Source organism: Ranitomeya variabilis, chromosome 1 (genome assembly GCF_051348905.1).
Source record: "Ranitomeya variabilis isolate aRanVar5 chromosome 1, aRanVar5.hap1, whole genome shotgun sequence".
NCBI classification, from domain to species: domain Eukaryota; kingdom Metazoa; phylum Chordata; class Amphibia; order Anura; family Dendrobatidae; genus Ranitomeya; species Ranitomeya variabilis.
In genome coordinates, this window is record NC_135232.1 from 272,953,867 (window position 1) to 272,978,528 (window position 24,662).

The 24,662-nt window shown below is 44.6% G+C and overlaps 1 protein-coding gene across 4 annotated transcripts in view; it reads right to left on the minus strand.

Annotated features, from left to right (window-relative positions):
• Positions 1–24,662, minus strand: part of SFI1 (SFI1 centrin binding protein) — a 150,172-nt gene that overhangs the window by 70,789 nt on the left and 54,721 nt on the right. For all 4 annotated transcript variants that reach the window (XM_077293896.1, XM_077293887.1, XM_077293870.1 and 1 more), the window contains 5 exons: positions 19,978–20,059; positions 19,176–19,354; positions 4,985–5,060; positions 1,805–1,900; positions 1,531–1,607 (listed from right to left, as the gene is read on the minus strand). In XM_077293896.1, the coding sequence (XP_077150011.1) occupies positions 1,531–1,607; positions 1,805–1,900; positions 4,985–5,060; positions 19,176–19,354; positions 19,978–20,059 (510 nt within the window). The remainder of the gene's footprint in view (positions 1–1,530; positions 1,608–1,804; positions 1,901–4,984; positions 5,061–19,175; positions 19,355–19,977; positions 20,060–24,662) is intronic.

Below are 24,662 nucleotides of genomic sequence, written 5' to 3' on the forward strand. Positions count from 1 at the left end.
GCCGCATAGAAAAGAGAAGCGCTGCCGCCGGTGAGCGTGTCGCCGGAAGTAGGCCCCGGGAAAAACCGGGGCCTAAATTAGGAGCCGGCGACCGCAGGAGAAAGGCCGCGGTGCCGGCGCTACCCTGCTGGAAGGTGAGCGGCGCGGCAGCCTGCGGGGCCGCCGCATAGAAAGGGGGGAGCGCTGCCGCAGGCTAGTGTACCGCCGCAAGTAGACCCCGAAAGAAGCTGGGGCCTGAATTAGTAAAATGGAGACCGCCGGTTAGGGCAGCGGTGGTGCTCAGATGAAGAAAGTAGCACGACTGGCAGAAAGGCCGCCGCGTAACGCAGTTCCACCGCGTAGGGAACTGAAAAATGCTGCAAATGCAGCGATGACCCCTGCTGATTCCTGGGACCCCTTTAGGAACGCCGACCAGGCCAAAAGGTTGTCTGGAACACTGAACTCAAGGGACCCCCGAGGACTAGAGGAATACTCACCTAAAAACATCCCACGTTGTCCGTTACTAACCTTGGGGAATGTCTCAGACGTCCCTGGGAGCTGGTGATGGACGTCCTCATCTCCTCCAACCGACAGGCTCTGGTGGGCGAGTGGGTGAGGGACAGGGCCAGGACCGGACTTCTGAGCACGCTTGTGTGCTAGGCTCTTGGTCCTGGAAAGGGATCTATGAGGATACGGGGTGGCAGTACACACCGTACTCATAGTCCGCCTTGTGGGAATACAGGTGTGACTGTTCACCCTGTATCCCTTCCGGAAAACCTGAAAAGAAACGACGCACATTGAGGTAGATAAGGGTCTAATGAAAGACCCGTGTCCACCTCCTACTGACACTAAGCTAAACTGAAGAGTATAATGCCAGTCGGTGGGGTGTACACTGCAGAGGAGGAGCTAACTTTTTTATTTGCATAGTGTCAGCCTCCTAGTGGCAGGAGCATACACCCATGGTTCCTGTGTCCCCCAATGAGAGGCGATAAAGAAATCAGCTGTTTGGCGCCGTAGCTGCATGTGTTGTGGCTGTATGACAGTCACAACATATATATGGAGAGTCTGTGTGTTGGGCTCTCCATGCATGTATTGTGACTGTCACACAGCCGTGACCACACATGCAGCTGCGGAGCCGACCAGCTGATTAACAGGAGCGCTCCAGGTATCCGGGTTCCCAATGCAGCTATTCGGTAAGCGCTATAGCTATTCGGATAAGGAGTTATCCAAAGCTATTCACACATTTCTAGTAAGGATCTATTTCCCAATACGCCTGTCCAGCTGACTTTAGAGGACCCAATGCTCCAGTTCCACATATACAGCTGTGGTGGTGTTTAGCATTAACAGGAACAGGACTGAGATGAAGTGCATGACACATTCACAGCCGTACGAACAGCACTGTGCTGGGTAGACAAGATATGCAAACACAGGAGCCATAAGAAAGCTTTTGGGGGAAAACCAGCCGTTTTTATACGAAAAACAAATACATTATTAAAAAAATTTGATGTATAAGTGTAAATTCTTTGCTATAAGAGGATGGAGTGTCCTTACCGAAGGATCTGTTCATTGTGCTGCCTCTCTTTGCTAGTCACTTCTTGCAAAACATTCTGTATATTCCTATGATAATGCTGAAGAGAAGAAAAAAAATATTTTGTACAACTTAATAGTCTAAAAAGACCCATAATATTTTCAAGGAAGCTTACCTATGTAAATAAACTACCGTACTACGATTTATACTAACATTCTTTTAAGTTTCAGTGTTAATCTGGGTATAAAAAAAGCCCAAAAGGAAAAGTCTGAAATATGTAATGTTTCCATATTGTACCTTCCATGCTTCCAGTACTCTTCTGAGCAGCCACTGCTGATAGTGTACATCTGCACAAAGAAGCATCTGCCGTTTATGCCGTCTGTAAACCACAAACTACCTCCAGAGAAAAACATGCTGTAGTTAATCACTATTATAAAATTGTACAATAAGCAGAGTTTGTTTCAATATTACAAAAACATTTCTAAATCAACTTCTGTCGCTTTCAAATCTGATGACATTCATTTTAATCATTACTTTAGGTTGGGATTCCAGCAATAAGTCCTTGAAGAGCATAAATAAATAGGAAAAATTATCTAATATCCATAACTAGCTTTAGAGATAATTGTTGGTTGGTCCAATGCCTTTGACGGGAAAGAACCCAATCCTGGCTATACCTTCCTTTACCGTCAAAACCATGTTTATAGGGTTATTTAATTACCTAATACATGAAGGGTGACTAATTGTAACATTGGAAAAGAAGCTATAAGAGCTACAAAATCAAATAGTGTCTTTATGTTGGAGACCATCAGCCGGCATAAGAAGTCTAAAGACTGCCGATCGCTGCAACGTCGCTGTGTGGTCGCTGGAGAGCTGTCACACAGACAGCTCTCCAGCGACCAACGATGCTGGTCCCCGGGTAACCAGGGTAAACATCGGGTTACTAAGCGCAGGGCCGCGCTTAGTAACCCGATGTTTACCCTGGTTACCATTGTAAATGTAAAAAAAACCCACTACATACTCACCTTCTGATGTCCGTCAGGTCCCTGGCCGTCTGCTTCCCGCACTGACTGTGAGCGCCGGCCGTAAAGTAAAAGCAGAGCACAGCGGTGACGTCACCGCTGTGCTGTGCTTTACGGCCGGCCGGCGCTCACAGTCAGTGCGGGAAGCAGACGGCCAGGGACCTGACGGACATCAGAAGGTGAGTATGTACTGTTTTTTTTTTACATTTACAATGGTAACCAGGGTAAACATCGGGTTACTAAGCGCGGCCCTGCGCTTAGTAACCTGATATTTACCCTGGTTACCATTGTAAAACATCGCTGGCATCGTTGCTTTTGCTGTCAAACACGACGATACACGCCGATCTGACGACCAAATAAAGTTTTGGACTTTCAGCAACGACCAGCGATATCGCAGCGGGATCCAAATCGCTTCTGCGTGTCAAACACAACGATATCGCTATCCAGGACGCTGCAACGTCACGGATCGCTAGCGATATCGTTTAGTGTGAAGGTACCTTAATGCAAACCAACGGTCTAATGTGTATGAGGACACTGGCCGACTGACTGTCGGGAGAGATATCAATTGCGCATGTCCAATTTCAGACTGCCAAATCACATTGTTCTCTTAGAGATAAGCCGCTAGCTGACATAATACAGCTTTCTCATAGAGAAAACAGGAGCACTCAACAGAACAAGCGCTCGAGACAGATGAGATGACAATGTTTCGACCAACAGCCATCTAATGTGTATGGTCAGCTTTACAGACTAGACAATGCTCCCAGGAAAAAGAAAAAATGCAAATTAGTTCTTCTACCCTCCACAAAAAAAACCTTGCCACTTATAAGGGTATGTGCACACGTCCGGATTTCTTGCAGAAATTTCCTGAAGAAAACCGGAAATTTTCTGCAAGAAATCCGCATTTTTTTTTTTGCGTTTTTTTTTAGCATTCTGCAAGCGTAATTAGCTTGCAGAATGCTAAAGTTTTCCAAGCGATCTGTAGCATCGCTTGGAAAACTGACTGACAAGTTGGTCACACTTGTCAAACATACTGTTTGACAAGTTTGACCAACTTTTTACTATAGATGCTGCTTATGCAGCATCTATAGTAAAAGATAGAATGTTTAAAAATAATAAAAAAAAATTAAAAAAATGGTTATACTCACCCTTTGCAGACAGCCAATCTCCTCAGCGGCGTCCGTTCCTATAGATGCCGGTGTGGTTCAGGACCTTCGATGACGTCGCGGCTTGTGATTGGTCGCGTGAGTCACATGAGCGGTCACGCGACCAATCACAAGACAGCGACGTCATCACAGGTCCTGAACCACACCATCTATAGGAACGGAAGAGACAGCATGCACCGGAGAGGTGGGAACACTTCGGGGGCCATCAGAGGGTGAGTATATCACTATTTTTTATTTTAATTCTTTTTTTATTACCAATTATATGGTGCCCAGTCCGTGGAGGAGAGTCTCCTCTCCTCCACCCTGGGTACCAACCGCACATAATCTGCTTACTTCCCGCATGGTGGGCATAGCCCCATGCGGGAAGTAAGCAGATCAATGCACTCCTAGGTGTGCGGAATCCCCGCAATTCCGCATTTTTAATGAACATGTTGCTTTTTTTTTCCGCGATGCGATTTTTTCGCGGAAAAAAATGCAACATTTGCACAAAAAATGCAGAATACCCTGTAAATAATAGGAGGCATATGTAAGCGTTTTTTTTCGCGTTTTTATCACGTTTTTACAGCGAAAAAACGCAAAAAGACGCGAAAAATCCTGAATGTGTGCACATGGCCTTAAGGTTAGCTACTCTGTAAATCAACGTCAAACTCTTCATTTGTTTTGCCATATGACTAAGCCAGATTAGAGTCCATTCTAACAGAAATACACCTATCTGTAGATCAGCTGTTTAACAGTTCCTACCCCTTTGTCAGTGCAGAGCAGGGTATCATTTGGCTAGGTGAGAGTCCTGCAATATAAGTTTCAAGGAGTACTGTAGACTAATAAGGTTAAAATCAGATGCTATATGCTAATGACACTCGACTCCTGATCTGCTGCGAGTGGGAGCCGAGTGTCATGCTACTGTGCATGACAAGATCGGAGCACAGCTGCAGTGGAGGTGGAGAAAATAATTTCTCCACTTCCTCCATGGCCTGACTCAGCGTATATCGGACTGCACTGGTATGGACACCCGAGTGCAGTCTGATGTTTCATTCGCACCCTTAAACTTGGACAGGTGCCAATGAGTTGAGCCTCGCTGCCACTTGCAGCATGCTGTGATTGTTCTCTCATACCGAATCAGCATGAGAAAATAAGTCGCAGGTGTGATCTGCCCCATAGTGTAACACTGGGCAGAGTGCTGTGCGATGTTTTACTGCATAGCACTCAGCCGTGTTAAAAGGTAGTGTGATTCCGGCCTAACCCTAGTTTTTTGTTTTATTAAATAAAGTCGATATAATTACTGTAACATATCTCACCAGTCTCCACTGATTCCAACCATTCCTTTTGCAAAGCTGTTGGTGATGACATAGAGCCAATTCTTCTCTGGATTGCCTGGCATGAAAAGAAAAAAATGATATTTTGGCAATTAGTACGTATTGGCAGATCATCCAAACATGCATATGGCAGGCTTTCTACATGAGTAAATGTACGGTGTCATAGAGATGAATAATTGCAAGCCTATCCATCACCTGTGCTATACAATAATAAACCTCACATTCAGTAATTTGTGACAGGTGCCTTATGAACAGACATCCCCATTCAATAAGCAGTAGGACTAAAATGAAAGAATTTGCAGAATTCTAATTCAAAACTAGTCATCCCAGTTAACCAAGACTGGCGTTTTGCATGCACAAAATTCATTAAAAGGCCCGTGCACCTCATATGGGAATGTATTTTTTACTGTACACTGCAATACCATTGTATTCCAGTATACAGCTTAAGCAATCATACTATCGCAGGTTCAAGTCCGCCAAGGAGGCTAAAAAATAAATTTAAAAAACAGTTAAAAAATGTGGGGAAAAAAAAGGTACCCCCAATTAAAAAAAAAAAAGTTATTATAATTAAAAAAAAAAAAAATTGGTGTTGCTGTGTCCATAATAATACTGTCTATCAAAATATAACATTAATTAAAACAAATTGATAAAGGTTGTAAACAAAAAAAAAATATTGAAATATCAGAATTGCGTTTTTTCAATTGCCAGGCCAGATTGGCCTACTGCCTCAACGCATTAAACCTAACTATCCCTGTGTGGCCCATTCAAAAAAAAAAAATAACATAATCAGGTTCCTCGCATCATGTTCTACATACTTAGTCAGTTAACTGGTTCATGCAGCTTTACATGAACACCCGAGCCTTACACTATGGCTGGTCCAAATAACTAAAGCAATTGTTACCATCCACCTCTCGTGTCTCCCCTTTCCCTCATAGTTTGTAAGCTTGTGAGCAGGGCCCTCACTCCTCTTGGTATCTATTTTGAACTGTCATTTCTGTTATGCTGTAATGTCTATTGTCTGTACAAGTCCCCTCTATAATTTGTAAAGCGCTGCGGAATATGTTGGCGCTATATACAGTCATGGCCAAAAGTATTCACACCCCTGCAACTCTGTCAGATAATACTCAGTTTCTTCCTGAAAATGATTGCAAACACAAGTTCTTTGGTATTATTATCTTCATTTAATTTGTCTTAAATGAAAAACCAAAAAAAGAGAATGAAGCAAAAAGCAAAACATTGATCATTTCACACAAAACTCCAAAAATGGGCCAGACAAAAGTATTGGCACCCTCAGCCTAATACTTGGTTGCACAACCTTTAGCCAAAATAACTGCGACCAACCGCTTCCGGTAACCATCAATGAGTTTCTTACAATGCTCTGCTGGAATTTTAGACCATTCTTCTTTGGCAAACTGCTCCAGGTCCCTGATATTTGAAGGGTGCCATCTCCAAACTGCCATTTTTAGATCTCTCCACAGGTGTTCTATGGGATTCAGGTCTGGATTCATTGCTGGCCACCTTAGAAGTCTCCAGTGCTTTCTCTCAAACCATTTTCTAGTGCTTTTTGAAGTGTGTTTTGGGTCATTGTCCTGCTGGAAGACCCATGACCTCTGAGGGAGACCCAGCTTTCTCATACTGGGCCCTACATTATGTTGCAAAATTTGTTGGTAGTCTTCAGACTTCATAATGCCATGCACACGGTCAAGCAGTCCAGTGCCAGAGGCAGCAAAGCAACCCCAAAACATCAGGGAACCTCCGCCATGTTTGACTGTAGGGACCGAGTTCTTTTCTTTGAATGCCTCTTTTTTTCTCCTGTAAACTCTATGTTGATGCCTTTGCCCAAAAAGCTCTACTTTTGTCTCATCTGACCAGAGAACATTCTTCCAAAACGTTTTAGGCTTTTTCAGGTAAGTTTTGGCAAACTCCAGCCTGGCTTTTTTATGTCTCGGGGTAAGAAGTGGGGTCTTCCTGGGTCTCCTACCATACAGTCCCTTTTCATTCAGACGCCGACGGATAGTAAGGGTTGACACTGTTGTACCCTCGGACTGCAGGGCAGCTTGAACTTGTTTCGATGTTAGTCGAGGTTCTTTATCCAACATCCGCACAATCTTGTGTTGAAATCTCTTGTCAATTTTTCTTTTCCGTCCACATCTAGGAAAGTTAGCCACAGTGCCATGGGCTTTAAACTTCTTGATGACACAGCGCACGGTAGACACAGGAACATTCAGGTCTTTGGAGATGGACTTGTAGCCTTGAGATTGCTCATGCTTCCTCACAACTTGGTTTCTCAAGTCCTCAGACAGTTCTTTGGTCTTCTTTCTTTTCTCCATGCTCAATGTGGTACACACAAGGACAAGGAACAGAGGTTGAGTCAACTTTAATCCATGTTAACTGGCTGCAAGTGTGATTTAGTTATTGCCAACACCTGTTAGGTGCCACAGGTAAGTTACAGGTGCTGTTAATTACACAAATTAGAGAAGCATCACATGATTTTTCGAACAGTGCCAATACTTTTGTCCACCCCCTTTTTTATGTTTGGTGTGGAATTATATCCAATTTGGCTTTAGAACAATTCTTTTTGTGTTTTTTTCATTTAAGACAAATTAAATGAAGATAATAATACCAAAGAATTTGTGTTTGCAATCATTTTCAGGAAGAAACTGAGTATTATCTGACAGAATTGCAGGGGTGTGAATACTTTTGGCCATGACTGTAAATAAAATTATTATTATTATAATTGCCACCACAAAAAATGAAGTGCAATCGGAATGATCAAATCATTGTATGTACCCCAACATGATATCAATAAAACATCAGCTCATCACTAGTAATGAGCGGACCCCTGGATTTTCGGGTTCGGGCAAACTTTAATCTTATTGAAGTCACTGCCGGTGACAGCTGCTGGGTATGTCACAGAGTAGTTCACAGAGTGTGAACTAGCAAGGGTGACGTCAGTAAGTTTACAGCCAGGTATTTCAGAGCGTGTGAACTAGTGACGTCAGGTCATAGTCGCTGTTTCCCACGCTGCCAAACAGCAGCTATGACTGGAGGAAAGCGTTAACTTTACTGAAATTACCGCCAGTTACAGACTCTGCCAAGTATTGCAGACCGCTGCGAGATCTGGCAGTGTCTGCTTAAGTTAGTGCCAATGAAACTCCGTTCTCTAAAAAAGGCTCCATATGCTGGAATCTTGGACAGGGCTCGTCGTGGGTCTGTACAGAGGATCTCTTGGACTACAGCTGACCAGCATGGGAGTTTTATCTTTAATAAACTGGTGAAAGACGGTAATTTTAGGGGACTGGTTTTAACACATAAATGACTTTTCTGTGCCTGTGTTTATTTCTTCTTACTATTGGGTTACTAATCCCTTGGCTTGGTGTCAGCCAGCTGCTGACATCAACCCCCAAAAGAATTACCCAGATTGCCACTGCACTAGGGCAATCAGGAGGATTCACATTCAAATTGTAGAGATAGGTAATCCAGATGCATTATCTTATATTGCTCTACTGGGTTTATCCACTTTTTCTAGGCAGACCCGCATAACTGAGTATCTGAATAAATCATTTTTTGGTCATCCAGATATAGTGTCCTATTCCTAATGCATGGGGTTTCTTGAGACAAATTTTAAACAGATAATTTATAAATACTGTTGTAAGGGTTTATACGTTCACGCAGGTAATGTATTAAAATAAAACTATAAATATATAAAAATGACAAGCAAGACTAGCATATTATCTTTTTTTTTTTTTTTTTAAATCAGATATTTTTTTTATTGAAGAAGTAAAGCAAATACAACTTATACCCAATAACATACAATTAGGCACGTATAAAAGTTTGTGTTTTTTTCTCCTCCACCCCTTTCACCACCCGCTCCCCCCCAAAACCCTCCCCACCACCCCAAGTAGACAGCAATCACATAGTCACCTTCTTCTGGGAATCAAAACCAAATTTTGCAATATGTACACCACCCTGTAAAATGCAGCTGGAACAGGACACTCACTCAGGAGCCTTTATGCAACCTCTACTATATTTTAAAGGTCCATATACCTCCCTACGTTATCCGCAACCATGATGCCCAAATTTGTTCAAACTTTGGTAACTTATTTCTTCTCCGATATACACTTTCTTCTATACAAACTGTATAATCCACTTGCTGAATATATTCCTTTCTGGAGGGTGGTTCAGTCCTCACCCAATATCTGGCAAGCAATTTTCTGGCCATGAACAGCGGGCCTGGCCATGGCCAACTTCTTTGAGATATTAATTCCATTTTCATCAACATACCCCAACACGCACACTAACGGAGTCCTAGGCACTACATATTCATCAAACAAAGCAAGATTTTCAGCTCCAGGACGTAAATATAAAAATGTTGTATCTTTATTCGGTAATTTAAAATAGCAAAGGCTGACAAAAAAAATGGAGAAAAGATCACACGGCAGTCGTGACTGAACGCGTTTCGAACACTAGGTTCTTAGTCCTCGTACTGAGGACTTCAAGAACGCATGCGGACTGGACGAACCCGCAAGCTTGCAGTCGTGCTGTGCCGACGCCTGGTGCCTAGAATCCAAGAAACCTCGATAGACAGAGAGATAGGCAGACATCTAACACAGAAGGATTCCTGGATGGTGTAACAAATCCACCATGCTAACATGGCCGATGAAACGGCTAAGCCCTTCCTGTAACCGTCAGAAATCAGTCCTCTTACAGTGAGGTAGCCCAAATAAAGTGTCCAACCTTCGGAAGGACGCCGTCCTCAAGACGTACCTACTCAGAGCACTCACCACGTCCAGAATATGGGGAACCCATACCGTTATGCGGATTGGTGCCGAAAGAGATGAGGGAAGAACGATGCCCTCATAACTGTGGGAATACAATACCACCTTGGTAACAAGGGATGGGGATTGCCTGTAGACAACCTTGCCTTGATGGTAATAAGGGAAAAAGGTCTGAAAGAACAGAGCGGCTAGCTCCGAAGAGTCGTCAAGATGACGAGATCGCAGAGAAAAAAGGGCGTTGTTCCCTGATAGTAAAGTCTGTCCGGATCAAAAGGAGTCTACTGTAAGGCCATGTGCACACGTTCAGGATTTTTCGCATTTTTTTCGCGTTTTTCCGCTATAAAAACGTGATAAAAACGTGAAAAAAACGCTAACAAATGCCTCCTATTATTTACAGGGTATTCCGCATTTTTTGTGCAAATTTTGCATTTTTTTCCGCGAAAAAATTGCATCGCGGAAAAAAAAGCAACATGTTCATTAAATTTGCAGAATTGCGGGGATTCCGCACACCTAAGAGTGCATTGATCTGCTTACTTCCCGCACGGGGCTGTGCACACCATGCGGGAAGTAAGCAGATTATGTGCGGTTGGTACCCAGGGTGGAGGAGAGGAGACTCTCCTCCACGGACTGGGCACCATATAATTGTTAAAAAAAAAGAATGAAAATAAAAAATAGTGATATACTCACCTTCGATGGCCCCGGAGGCATGCTGCCGCTTCCGTTCCTTTAGATGGTCTGTGTGAAGGACCTGCGATGACGTCGCAGTCTTGTGATTGGTCGACTGACCGCTCATGTGACCGCTCACGCGACCAATCACAAGCCGCGACGTCATCGAAGGTCCTGCACACACACAGCATCTATAGGAACGAACGCCGCTGAGGAGATCGGCTGTCTGCAGGTGAGTATAACCTTTTTTTTCATTTTTTTAATTATTTTTAAACATTCTATCTTTTACTATTGATGCTGCATAGGCAGCATCTATAGTAAAAAGTTGGTCACACTTGTCAATCACTATGTTTGACAAGTGTGACCAACCTGTCAATCAGTTTTCCAAGCGATGCTACAGATCGCTTGGAAAACTTTAGCATTCTGCAAGCTAATTACGCTTGCAAAATGCTAAAAAAAAAACGCGAAAAAAAAGGGAAAAAAACGCAAAAAAAAAATGCGGATTTCTTGCAGAAAATTTCCGGTTTTCTTCAGGAAATTTCTGCAAGAAATCCTGACGTGTGCACATACCCTTAGACTCACAGGATCATTAAGGTCCCAAAGATCTAACGGTATGCAATAGGGAAGAGCCACATGTGAAGACTCCCTGGGAATAAGTCCATATTGGCAGTTTTGTTGCAATAAGACGGAAAAATACTAGTTCAGCAAACGAGAAAAAACCTGACATGGTCAGTGCGGATCTCCCAGGATCACTGGGGCCCTTCTTGCTTCCGAAAAGATCTCGGAAGTCGTGGAAGAGGGGTGAAGGAAACTGGTACCATGGAAGAACCAGAGCATGCACTGCGATGGCTTTTGGACTGGAGGCCGAACCATGAACTTAGAGTACACTGGCGTTCAGTCTGGATGCCATCTGACCTACATCTGGAGTGCTCCATAGAAGACGGATCTGATGGAAGACTTCCGGGTGAAGTTCCCACTCACATGAGGCGGTACCCTGACGGCATCCGCCGCCCAGAGTTCTACACCTGAGATGTGTAGTGCCGAGATCACCAAATGATAGATCGTGGCCCAACAGAGAATGTGAGGTACCTCGGCCATGACGCCTGACCGTGGGTACCTGCTAGATGATTGACGTATGGCACAGACGTGGGATTGTCCGATTGAATCGGAAGGGGTGACCCGCCAGAAGGCAGTGGACCTGCTGTAGAACTAGCTGTACTGTTCGGATCCCCAGAACAATGATCAGGAGGAGGACTGGCATTGGTAGTCACTAATAACCGGGAGAAAGGATCTTCCCTGGATGAGGAAGGAGCTCAGAGACTACCCTCTGAAAGCCTGATTGACCTGCAGAAAACGAGAGGAACGAAGGAAACCACTTCCATTGTCGTCACCAATTTTCCTCAGAACACTCCTAGCAAATCGAATGGAATGAGGGGTTGAGTGAACAAGTGCGCGAGCTCCCTATTGAAGGGCCACGGCCTTGTCTCAAGGGAGAATCACCAAACTTCTGGAAGATTCCAGGATCATCCTCAAAAAGTAGATCTGCTGGGCTGGAAATGAGGAAAAAAACTTGTGTAGCTGCCAGCCCAGGAGAGAGAGGGTATCGCAAGAGATATACACGACTCAGCGCCGGGCTGAAGGAGCAGCTAGAAAGTCGACCAGATAGGGCAGGACTACCACGCCTCTAGGGTAAAAGAGGAACATGACAGCCCCATAACCCTTGCGAACACTCTGGGTGCGGTAGCAAGGCCGAAGAACAAGGTTGTGATTTGAAAATGCTGTTCGCAAAAGGGAAAGCGAAGGAATTTTGAAGAGGGAAAAACATAGGAATGTGAAGGTAAGCATCCCGAATGTCTGTGGATGCCAGAAACTTCACCTTTTTTCGTTGAAGTAATGGCTGAGCGGGGGAACTCCATCCGAAGAAGGGGGCCCTTGTCAAGCTTGGTAGAAGTTTGGGGTTCAGGGTCGGTCTTACTTTTTGGTCCTCATTTTGGAACCAAGATGCCTTAGATCTAGACCGTCCTGGACAACTGATCCACTGCTGGTTGGGTCTATAGGAAATCAAGCAACACATGCGGCAGCTAAGGGAGAGTAGAGCGCTGAACTGGAGGCCGCAAGACGGAACGAACTTGATTTGCTATCTGACAGTCGGTTGTATTTTTAATTGATGACCCATCGGGTAGGGATACTGGTAGGTATACCACAGGAGATTCTACTCGGTTAATATGCCAAGTGGCAAAATGCGCGGCTGCATGCAGAAGGAGGAAAAACAGTCTCTTACTATCGCCGCTCTCTTTTGACTGTGCAGAGTTAAAATGATGAACCCTTGACCCACCATCCTCTTAACAGGGAAGTGGAGAGGGATCGTCCGCCTTCTTGCATCATCTGCAAAATAGTGGAGATGCAGAGGGGGTGTTCAGATGCCAAAAAGGGAGCCTCTGTACATCCACAGAGTTAAGGTCCCCGGGTGGACAGGGCTGGCTGTCCGGCGTTAGGCCTAGCTGCAGAAGAGTATACATGGAAGCGACATTCCATGTGCTCGTCTATTGCTGGTGTGGGAGATCGGTGTCCTTTAAGAATCAGATCAGGCATGGCTTCTCACGTCTTAGGTGGGAATACTTGGAGGGAACACCCCGCGTGTTTGCATATTGGCTGAAAAAAGGATACCGCGCTTGAAGAGGTTTCTGTCCAGTGGATCGCTTATCCGGACGCTCCCTGTGAGGGTGAATGGCAGATGCTCTGCGAGGGAGTTTAGTTTCCTCATGAGGGACACTGTGTGATCTAGAGTAGAACCGAAGTCCTCGTCAACATACAGAGATTGGTTAATGATATAAATAGGCAAATCCATCCTTTTCTGAAGTTCTGGTGAGTCCAGAACCAAGGCAATATCCGATCCATATTCAGAGACTTGCTCTCAGCAAATCATTGGTGAGGGATCAGGAAATTAAACTTCCGTTTTCTAGGCGCGTATACGTTTCAAGGATACTTGTGGCCCCTGCTAGCCTGAAGGAAAGAGACCACCTATATTGGTCCTGCGAGCACTCCGAGCCACAGAGGGATCACGGAGTAATTCAATCTCTTGTCAGAGAATCCATAGGTTGCGGCAGTGACGAAACCCACTCAGGGAACTAGGTACTCTGGGATAAGCTGGGGTCGGCAGCGGAGGGCTCCTGAGCTCATTTAGGGTGACCGGCTTCGGACTGGTCATGTGCCCTTAAGATCAGGGAATGCTGGTCATGTGCCCTTAAGACCAGAGAATGCTGGTCATGTGCCCTTAAGACCAGGGAATGCTGGTCATGTGCCTTTAACCCCTTAATCCCATATGACGTACTATCCCGTCGAGGTGACCTGGGACTTAATTCCAAGTGACGGGATAGTACGTCATATGCGATCGGCCGTGCTCACGGGGGGAGCGCGGCCGGGTGTCAGCTGACTATCGCAGCTGACATCCGGCACTATGTGCCAGGAGCGGTCACGGACCGCCCCCGGCACATTAACCCCCGGCACACTGCGATCAAACATGGTCGCAGTGTTCCGGCGGTATAGGGAAGCATCGCGCAGGGAGGGGGCTCCCTGCGTGCTTCCCTGAGACGATCTGTACAAGGCGATGTACTCACCTTGTACCGAGCGTCTCCTCCCTGCAGTCCCCGGATCCAAAATGGCCGCGGGGCTGCATCCGGGTCCTGCAGGGAGTACTTCCGGGTCCACAGCAGGCGCTGGTAAGCCTGCACGGCTGTATGTCAGATCGCTGATCTGACAGAGTGCTGTGCAAACTGTCAGATCAGCGACAAAGTAAAAAAGTAAAAAAAAAATTTCCACATGTGTAAAAAAAAAAAAAAAAAAAAAATCCTAAATAAAGAAAAAAAAAATTATTATTCCCATAAATACATTTCTTTATCTAAAAAAAAAACAAAAAACAAAACAATAAAAGTACACATATTTAGTATCGCCGCGTCCGTAACGACCCAACCTATAAAACTGTCCCACTAGTTAAGCCCTTCAGTGAACACCGTAAGAAAAAAAAATATATTTTTATTATTTATTATCATACCGCCGAACAAAAAATGGAATAACACGCGATCAAAAAGACGGATATAAATAACCATGGTACCGCTGAAAACGTCATCTTGTCCCGCAAAAAACGAGCTGCCATACAGCATCATCAGCAAAAAAATAAAAACGTTATAGTCCTCAGAATAAAGCGATGCCAAAATAATTATTTTTTCTATAAAATAGCTTTTATCGTATAAAAGCGCCAAAACATAAAAAAATGATATAAATGAGATATCGCTGTAATCGTACTGACCCGAAGAATAAAACTGCTTTATCAATTTTACCAAACGTGGAACGGTATAAACGCCTCCCCCAAAAGAAATTCATGAATAGCTGGTTTTTGGTCATTCTGCCTCACAAAAATCGGAATAAAAAGTGATCAAAAACAGTCACGTGTCCGAAAATGTTACCAATAAAAACGTCAACTCGTCCCGCAAAAAACAAGACCTCACATGACTCTGTGGACCAAAATATGGAAAAATTATAGGTCTCAAAATGTGGAGACGCAAAAACTTTTTTGCTATAAAAAGCGTCTTTTAGTGTGTGACAGCTGCCAATCATAAAAATCCGATATAAAAAACGCTATAAAAGTAAATCAAACCCCCCTTCATCACCCCATTATTTAGGGAAAAATATTAAAATTAAAAAAATGTATTTATTTCCATTTTCCCATTAGGACTAGGGTTAGGGCTAGGGTTGGAGCTAAAGTTAGGGTTAGGGTTGGGGCTAAAGTTAGGGTTTGGATTACATTTACGGTTGGGATTAGGGTTGGGATTAGAGTTAGGGGTGTGTCAGGGTTAGGGGTGTGGTTAGGGTTACCGTTGGGATTAGGGTTAGGGGTGTGTTCGGATTAGGGTTTCAGGTAGAATTGGGGAGTTTCCACTGTTCAGGCACATCAGGGGCTCTCCAAACGCGACATGGCGTCCGATCTCAATTCCAGCCAATTCTGCGTTGAAAAAGTAAAACAGTGCTCCTTCCCTTCCGAGCTCTCCCGTGCGCACAAACAGGGGTTTACCCCAACATGTGGGGTATCAGCGTACTCTGGACAAATTGGACAACAACTTTTGGGGTCAAAGTTCTCTTGTTATCCTTGGGAAAATAAAAATTTGGGGGGCTAAAAATCATTTTTGTGGGAAAAAAAAAAGGATTTTTTATTTTCACGGCTCTGCGTTATAAACTGTAGTGAAACACTTGGGGGTTCAAAGTTCTCACAACACATCTAGATAAGTTCCTTGGGAGGTCTAGTTTCCAATATGGGGTCACTTGTGGGGGGTTTGTACTGTTTGGGTACACCAGGGGCTCTGCAAATGCAACGTGACGCCTGCGGACCAATCGATCTAAGTCTGCATTCCAAATGGCGATCCTTCCCTTCCGAGCTCTGCCATGCGCCCAAACAGTGGTTCCCCCCCACAAATGGGGTATCAGCGTACTCAGGACAAATTGCACAACAACTTTTAGGGTCTAATTTATCCTGTTACCCTTGTGAAAATACAAAACTAGGGGCTAAAAAATCATTTTTGTGAGAAATTTTTTTTTTTTTTATTTTCACGGCTCTGCGTTATAAACTGTAGTGAAACACTTGGGGGTTCAAAGCTCTCAAAACACATCTAGATAAGTTCCTTAGGGGGTCTACTTTCCAAAATGATGTCACTTGCGGGGGGTGTTAATGTTTAGGCACATCAGGGGCTCTCCAAACGTGACATGGTGTCCCATCTCAATTCCAGTCAATTTTGCATTGAAAAGTCAAATGGCGCTCCTGCCTTCCGAGCTCTGCTATGCGCCCAAACAGTGGTTTACCCCCACATATGGGGTATCGTCGTACTCAGGACAAATTGCACAACAACTTTTGTGGTCTAATTTCTTCTCTTACCCTTGGGAAAATAAAAAATTGGGGGCGAAAAGATCATTTCTTGTGAAAAAATATGATTTTTTATTTTTCACGGCTCTGAATTATAAACTTCTGTGAAGCACTTGGTGGGTCAAAGTGCTCACCACACATCTAGATAAGTTCCTTAGGGAGTCTACTTTCCAAAATGGTGTCACTTGTGGGGGGTTTCAATGTTTAGGCACATCAGGGGCTCTCCAAACGCAACATGGCGTGCCAACTCGTTTCCAGTCAATTTTGCATTGAAAAGTAAAATGGCGCTCCTTTCCTTCCGAGCTCTGCCATGTGCCCAAACAGTGGTTTACCCCCACATATGGGGTATCAGCGTACTCAGGACAAATTGTACAACAAGTTTTGGGGTCCATTTTCTCCTGTTACCCTTGGTAAAATAAAACAAATTGGAGCTGAAATAAATTTTGTGTGAAAAAAACTTAAATGTTCATTTTTATTTAAACATTCCAAAAATTCCTGTGAAACACCTGAAGGGTTAATAAACTTCTTGAATGTGGTTTTGAGCACCTTGAGGGGTGCAGTTTTTAGAATGGTGTCACACTTGGGTATTTTCTCTCATATAGACCCCTCAAAATGACTTCAAATGAGATGTGGTCCCTAAAAAAAAATGGTGTTGTAAAAATGAGAAATTGCTGGTCAAATTTTAACCCTTATAACTCCCTAACAAAAAAAAAATTTTGGTTCCAAAATTGTGCTGATGTAAAGTAGACATGTGGGAAATGTTACTTATTAAGTACTTTGCGTGACATATCTCTGTGATTTAAAGGCATAAAAATTCAAAGTTGGAAAATTGCGAAATTTTCAAAATTTTCACCAAATTTCCATTTTTTTCACAAATAAACGCAAGTTATATCGAATAAATTTTACCACTATCATGAAGTACAATATGTCACGAGAAAACAGTGTCAGAATCACCAAGATCCGTTGAAGCGTTCCAGAGTTATAACCTCAAAGAGACAGTGGTCAGAATTGTAAAAATTGGCCCGGTCATTAACGTGCAAACCACCCTCGGGGCTTAAGGGGTTAAGACCAGGGAATGCTGGTCATGTGCCTTAAAAAGACCAGGAAATACTGGTCATGTGCCTTTAAGACCAGGAATATTGGTCATGTGCATTTAAAACCAGGAATACTGGTCATGTGCATTTAAGACCAGGGAATACTGGTAATGTGCCTTTAAGACCAGGGAATACTGGTCATGTGCCTTTAAGACCAGGTAATACTAGTCATGCGCCTTTAAGACCGGGGAATACTGGTCATGTGCCTTTAAGACCGGGTAATACTGGTCATGTGGCAGGAAATACTGGTCATGTTAAGTACAGGGGGGAAGATGCAGGGGAAGAGAGCAGTACTTCCTTACTCGGTTGCAGAGTCGTTGTGCCCCTTTAATACAAAACCATCGCCCGTGTGTGTGTGTGCCGGCAGGGTGGACCAAGATGGCCACTGGGAGTTGCAGAGGTGGTAAAGTCTCGCAGAGAGTGAGAGTCGGCAATTCGGGGGGCGGAGCCACAGACGTGATGTGGGCGGAGCCTCGTGACTTCCATGAATAGGCCCAAGCCGGGGCCTAAATTTCTGCAGCCGGCGTGAGCAATACCAGCATTGCTGAAGGAAGCGATCGCTCCAGTGCCAGGGAAGAAGCGCCAGAAAAGCGGGCGGAGCCGCCTTAGCGCGCCATAGTGTGGGCGCGACTTCCAGGATGTGGCCTACACATCGGCCGAAGCCGGGGGCTAAATTTTTGCAGCCGACCGGAGCGTTACCTCAGGGAGGTGGGCCACAGGGAAGCTGAGGCTGCCTGTCAGCATGTGAATATCCCACTGCAGAGGCCCATCGCTGACTGGATCCACTCACCGTCGGTGCGCGTCCTGGCATGGAGCCACCGCGATGACTGGGTTTCAGCGCCGAGGAAGCGCGCGCACTGTATTGTTCTGCTGCAGGTCAGGTATTGCAGCGTGGACGGTGCAGCGATAACCCTCAATCCATCATTCCCTTGTTAGGGAGGTGGAGAGGAACCGTCCGCCTCCTTGTGCCATCCCGCTTTCACAGTGGTGGGACAGTGGGGGCTGCTCGGACGCCATAGAGAGGGGCCTCTGTACATCCACAGAGTTCAGTCCCCGGGTGGACAGGGCCAGTTGTCCGGCATTAAGCCTGGCTCCAGGAGAGGATACATGGAGGCGACACTCCATGTGGTCGCCTGCTGTTGGTGTGGGGAGATTGGGACTCGAAGGAACTGTCGCCCCTCAAGTGAGCTCAGGCATGGCTTCCCACGTCGCAGGAGAGGGTACGGGGAGGTATACTCGCCGTGCTCACCTGTTGATAATTCGGGGGGAGATCGGAACCTTGAAAGGATCTGTCACCCCCTTCACTCCGTTAATTAAAAAATAAAAATTTACAGAAAAGTAAAAAATAAAATAAAAATGTTGGGGTCTGAACCAGACCCAAGTGCCTCCTACAGACACTAAGCAAGAACTGGTTAGCTGAGAGCCAGCAGGAGGGTGTATACTGCAGAGGAGGAGATCACTTTCTTTGTATCACAGTGTCAGCCTCCTAGTGGCAGCAGCATACACCCACGGTCTGTGTCCCCCAATGAGGCGTAGGAGAAAAGCTTGTAACCGTGGACATTACCATAACATATGCAAAATACCCGCGCCCTCATTCATACATCTCGGCCATTCAGAAGTGCTACTAGCATATTATCTTATTACAACCCGTAAGAATCCACGAGTTTTGTTTTGCATCTGAATAAACGATTACATTTATTAGTAGGGAATGCCTATTCTCTTACTCTGTTTTTACATCCTCGATGTGATTCCTCCATGCATGGAATGCAATAAAGAGCCGTCTCCTGCAATAGTGATCTGACGCCAACATAATCCCTTCACACTCAGCATTTAGAGCAGCTAAACAACGTTTCCATTTCCACCAACATTGCTCCAACAAACTTGCGTTGCAGTGCAGAATTGCCTAGAATTACAGATAGAACATTCAGTATATAGGACAAGTCTTTTCATCAATACACGCCGAATGCTAATCTAAAACAGGACTTTAGCTATATGTTATTTTGCTGGAAATCCTGTTGAAAACACAAAATCATCTTTTAGTAATACAGAGGAGAGAGCTGTACAGGCTAGTATATTATGAGATAATATAATTAGGGTTGATCTTCTAACACGTGATGCTTTGGTTATTTTGTATGATTTCTCAATTGCTCTCCATTACTTTTAAAGACACCCACACACATTAGATAGCTGTAAGTCAAACGACAGCCAACAACTCTCTCTCACATACACAGGTACACTCAGCTCAGCCAAGCGAACATGTGCGCTCTATGGGACAGCCACTGCCAGGCTACGTTTGTGGCATCTTATCTGAGGAAAGAACAAAAAGATTGGCCCTAAAATTCAGCAGGCCAGATCCTTTGCTCCTCTCTCATGATCTGTCACCAAAGAATCGGGTGATCCTCATACACAATGGACTTCTGGTCAATCATGCCGATACCGGTGGGTTCAATTAACTCTAGACTACACTAATTTGTATGGGGGCCTTGACTAGTACATTTGTCTAGAGGAGATATCAGTTGTACCCACCAATCTCTCAGCTAAACGTGTCTCTTGCTGATGTTCTAGTTTCTTGCTCCAGGTCAGGAGAACCCTTCTCTGTACAGAAAAACTAATGAAACATAAAAACCAATAAGATTATTGGGCATAAAAGGAGTTTCCAATCTTAACCATTTGTGTCATATCCACAGGGCAGATGAGGGGTGATATGTCAGGATAAAAAGAATTCTGGTATCATTGTTTGTCAATTCAATGTGGCCATTTTTATCATTTAAGAGATGGGAGAGCTTGAATGTACTTCTCTCCATTGCACAGTACAAGCTTTAGGCCACGTTCAGACATTCAGTATTGGGTCAGTATTTCACATCAGTATTTGTAATCCAAAACCAAGAGTGGGTGATAAATACAGAAGTGTATGCCTCAATCACACTCATCCTCAAAAAGCCCATCCTCAGTATCTAGCTATCGCCTCATATCACTTCTCCCCTATGCCTCAAAACTACTGGAACAACACGTCCATTTTGAATTGTCCTCACACCTCTCTTCCTGCTCCCTCTTCGACCGCTTACAATCTGGCTTCAGACCGCACCATTCCACTGAAACTGTCCTGACTAAAGTCACCAATGTCCTAGTAACTGCAAAAGACAAGCGACACTACTCTGTCCTCCTCCTCCTGGACCTGTCCTCTGCGTTTGACACAGTAGACCATTCCCTATTATTACAGACACTCATCTCTTGGCATCACAGACTTGGCCCTATCTTGAATCTCATCATACCTAACAGACCGGACATTCAGAGTCTCCCACTCACACACCACCTCCTCACCTCGCCCCCTATCTGTCATAGTCCCACAAGGTTCAGTCCTAGGGCCCCTGCTCTTCTCCATTTACACCTTTGGCCTGAGACAGCTCATAGAATCTCATGGTTTTCAGTATCATCTCTATGGTGATGACATACAGATCTACATCTCTGGACCAGATATCACCTCCCTACTAACCAGAATCCCACAATGTCTGTCTGCTATTTTCATCCTCCTTCTCCGCTAGATTTCTAAATTTAATATAGACAAAACTGAATTCCTCATCTTTCCCCCAACTCACTCGACCCCCAACATACCTATTTATTAAAGTAAATGGCTGCTCACTCTCCTCAGTCCCAGAAGATCGCTGCCTTGGGTAATCCTCGACTCTGATCTCTCCTTCAAACCACATATCCAAGCCCTTTCCACTTTCTGCTGAATTCAACTCAAAAATATTTCCCAGATCCGTACATTCCTCACCCAAGAATCTGCAAAAACCTAGTCCATGCCCTCATCATCTCCCGCTTTGACTACTGCAATCTCTGTTCTGTGGCCTCCCCTCTAACACTTTCGCACCCCCTCCAATCTATTCTGAACTCTGCTGCCCGACTAATCCATCTGTCCCTCTGCTGTTCCCCGGCCTCTCCCCTCTGTCAATCCCTTCACTGGCTCACCATTACCCAGAGACTCCAATTCAAAACCCTAACCAAGACATACAAAGCCATCCACAACCTGTGTCCTCCATACTTCTGTGACCTAGTCTACCAATACTTACCTGCACCAAACCTCCGATCCTTAAAGATCTCCTTATCTACTTTCCTCTTATCTCCTCTTCACACAATCCCATACAAGATATGTCCTGCGCATCCCCCCTACTCTGCAACTCTCTAACATCAGACTGTCGCCTACCAGAGATCAGCTCTACCGTCACTCACTAACTGTATCCTCACTTATCCCTTGTAGATTGTGAGCTCTCGCGGGCAGGGTCCTCTCTCCTCCTGTACCAGTCGTAACGGTTATATTTTAAGACTAGCTGTACTACCCGCCTTCGCCCGGGTTAATGACTGCTGTTAGCAAAATAGAATGTGTTAACAAAAATTTATTCTGCACACAAAAACCACAAAACAAATAGATAGAAATGTAATTATTAAAAGGCAAAAACTAAGCTAATAGAAGCATTTCACAACATATATTTCAACACCAGAGATATTCCACACAGATTTAATTAAATTTGCCAAGTAATGTAAAGTAATCTTCTACTACTTATTCGAGAGCCTTTTGATAAACGACATTCTTAGTTTTTCCTTCAGGTGCAAAGATGAACAGATTTTTGGCTGTTCCAACTCTTGAACAGGCCACATAAAGTTGACCATAAGAAAAGCATGGAGATTGTAAATCGATTCCAACTACTTTCAAGGACTGTCCCTGAGCCTTGTTGATGGACATAGCAAATGCCAGTCTAACAGGAAACTGGAGGCGTTTAAAATCAAAAGGCAAATCAGATGGAATGAGAGGAATTGTTGGAATGAAAACATCTTCTCCTGTGGCACATCCTGTCAAAACGGTTGCCTCAATTACATGTGGAAACAGGTTCTTAATCAAGAGTCTTGTTCCATTACACAGCTTTGGTGGATCCAAATTTCTCAATAGCAGAATAGGTGAACCAGGTTTTAGAAAGAGGTTGTGAGGAGGAAGTCCTTGTGGCTCCAAGGAATTGAGGATCTCAGTTGGATAAAATAATGCTTGAGCAGGGTCTATTACTGTATCCACTGACTTGTAGGTTGTGCACACACCTGGAAGGAGATTTAGAATTTGAAGATTGATCTTGTTGATGCTGTCATTTTTGGAGCTAGAATTGCCCTTTCACACAGCTAGCCAGAATTTTTGAAGTGGAGTTGAATGTTTGGAAAAACCTTTGCTTTCAACTCCTCAATGGAAGTTACAATGCAACAAAAGTTGCTTGGGAAGGTGATCTTCCAGTGGTTGAGTTTACTGGTGCCTTGCCATCTCCAATAGTCAACAGCTGGCTCGAATACAGTCCAGAAGAAACATCGCCTGTTATGTAGATCCTCATGTTTGTGACGACTTTTGTGAGATGAGTTTTGTGTGGCGACATGCGTGTAGCAACTTTTTGTGTGTCGAGTTGCATGTGACAGGTTAGTGTAGCAAGTTGTGTGCAGCAAGTTTTGCGCTTGGCGAGTGAGGCAACTTTTGCATGTGTTGCAACTTTTGTGCATGTGGCAATTTTTCCGCTTGTGCAAGTTTTGCGTGTGGCGCGTTTTCCATGAGGTGAGTTTTGCACGTGTGGCGAGTTGTGCGTGAGCCTAGTTTTGCATGTGGCGAATTTTGCGCATGGCGAGTTTTGAGCGGCGACTTTTGTGTTTCGACTTTTATGTGGAGAGGTTGGTGTATGTGTGGTGAAATGTGCGCTGAGGGTGGTATATGTGTTCGAGCACGTGGTAGTGTGTGGCGCATTTTGTGTGTGTGTTCATATCCCCGTGGTGGTGTGGTGATTATCCCATGTCGGGGCCCCACCTTAGCAACTGTACAGTATATACTCTTTGGCGCCATCGCTCTCATTCTTTAAGTCCCCCTTGTTCACATCTGGCAGCTGTTAATTTGCCTCCAACACTTTTCCTTTCATTTTTTCCCCATTATGTAGATAGGGGCAAAATTGTTTGGTGAATTGGAAAGCGCGGGGTTAAAATTCCACCTCACAACATAGCTTTGACGCTCTCGGGGTCCAGACGTGTGACTGTGCAAAATTTTGTGCCTGTAGCTGCGACGCCTCCAACACTTTTCCTTTCACTTTTTCCCCATTATGTAGATAGGGGCAAAATTGTTTGGTGAATTGGAAAGCGCGGGGTTAAAATTTCACCTCACAACATAGCCTATGACGCTCTCGGGGTCCAGAAGTGTGACTGTGCAAAATTTTGTGGCTGTAGCTGCGACGGTTCAGATGCCACTCCCGGACATACATACACACCATCTCCTCCTGTATTAGCCCTCGTTCACACGTTATTTGGTCAGTATTTTTACCTCAGTATTTGTAAGCTAAATTGGCAGCCTGATAAATCCCCAGGCAACAGTAAGCCCACCCCCTGGCAGTATATATTAGCTCACACATACACATAATAGACTGGTCATGTGACTGACAGCTGCCGGATTCCTATATGGTACATTTGTTGCTCTTGTAGTTTGTCTGCTTATTAATCAGATTTTTATTTTTGAAGGATAATACCAGACTTGTGTGTGTTTTAGGGCGAGTTTCGTGTGTCAAGTTGTGTGTGTTGAGTTGCGTGTGGCGACATGCATGTAGGGACTTTTGTGAGATGAGTTTTGTGTGGCGACATGCGTGTAGCAACTTTTTGTGTGTCGAGTTGCATGTGACAGGTTAGTGTAGCAAGTTGTGTGCAGCAAGTTTTGCGCATGGCGAGTTTTGTGCATGGCGAGTTTTATGTGTGGTACCTTTTGAGTATGTGCAAGTTTTGTGTGAGGCAACTTTTGCATGTGTTGCAACTTTTGTGCATGTGGCAATTTTTCCGCGTGTGCAAGTTTTGCGTGTGGCGAGTTTTCCATGAGGTGAGTTTTGCACGTGTGGCGAGTTTTGCATGTGGAGAGTTTTGCGCGTGGCGAGTTTTGAGCGGCGACTTTTGTGTTTCGACTTTTATGTGGAGAGGTTGGTGTATGTGTGGTGAAATGTGCGCTGAGGGTGGTATATGTGTTCGAGCACGTGGTAGTGTGTGGCGCATTTTGTGTGTGTGTTCATATCCCTGTGGTGGTGTGGTGATTATCCCATGTCGGGGCCCCACCTTAGCAACTGTACAGTATATACTCTTTGGCGCCATCGCTCTCATTCTTTAAGTCCCCCTTGTTCACATCTGGCAGCTGTTAATTTGCCTCCAACACTTTTCCT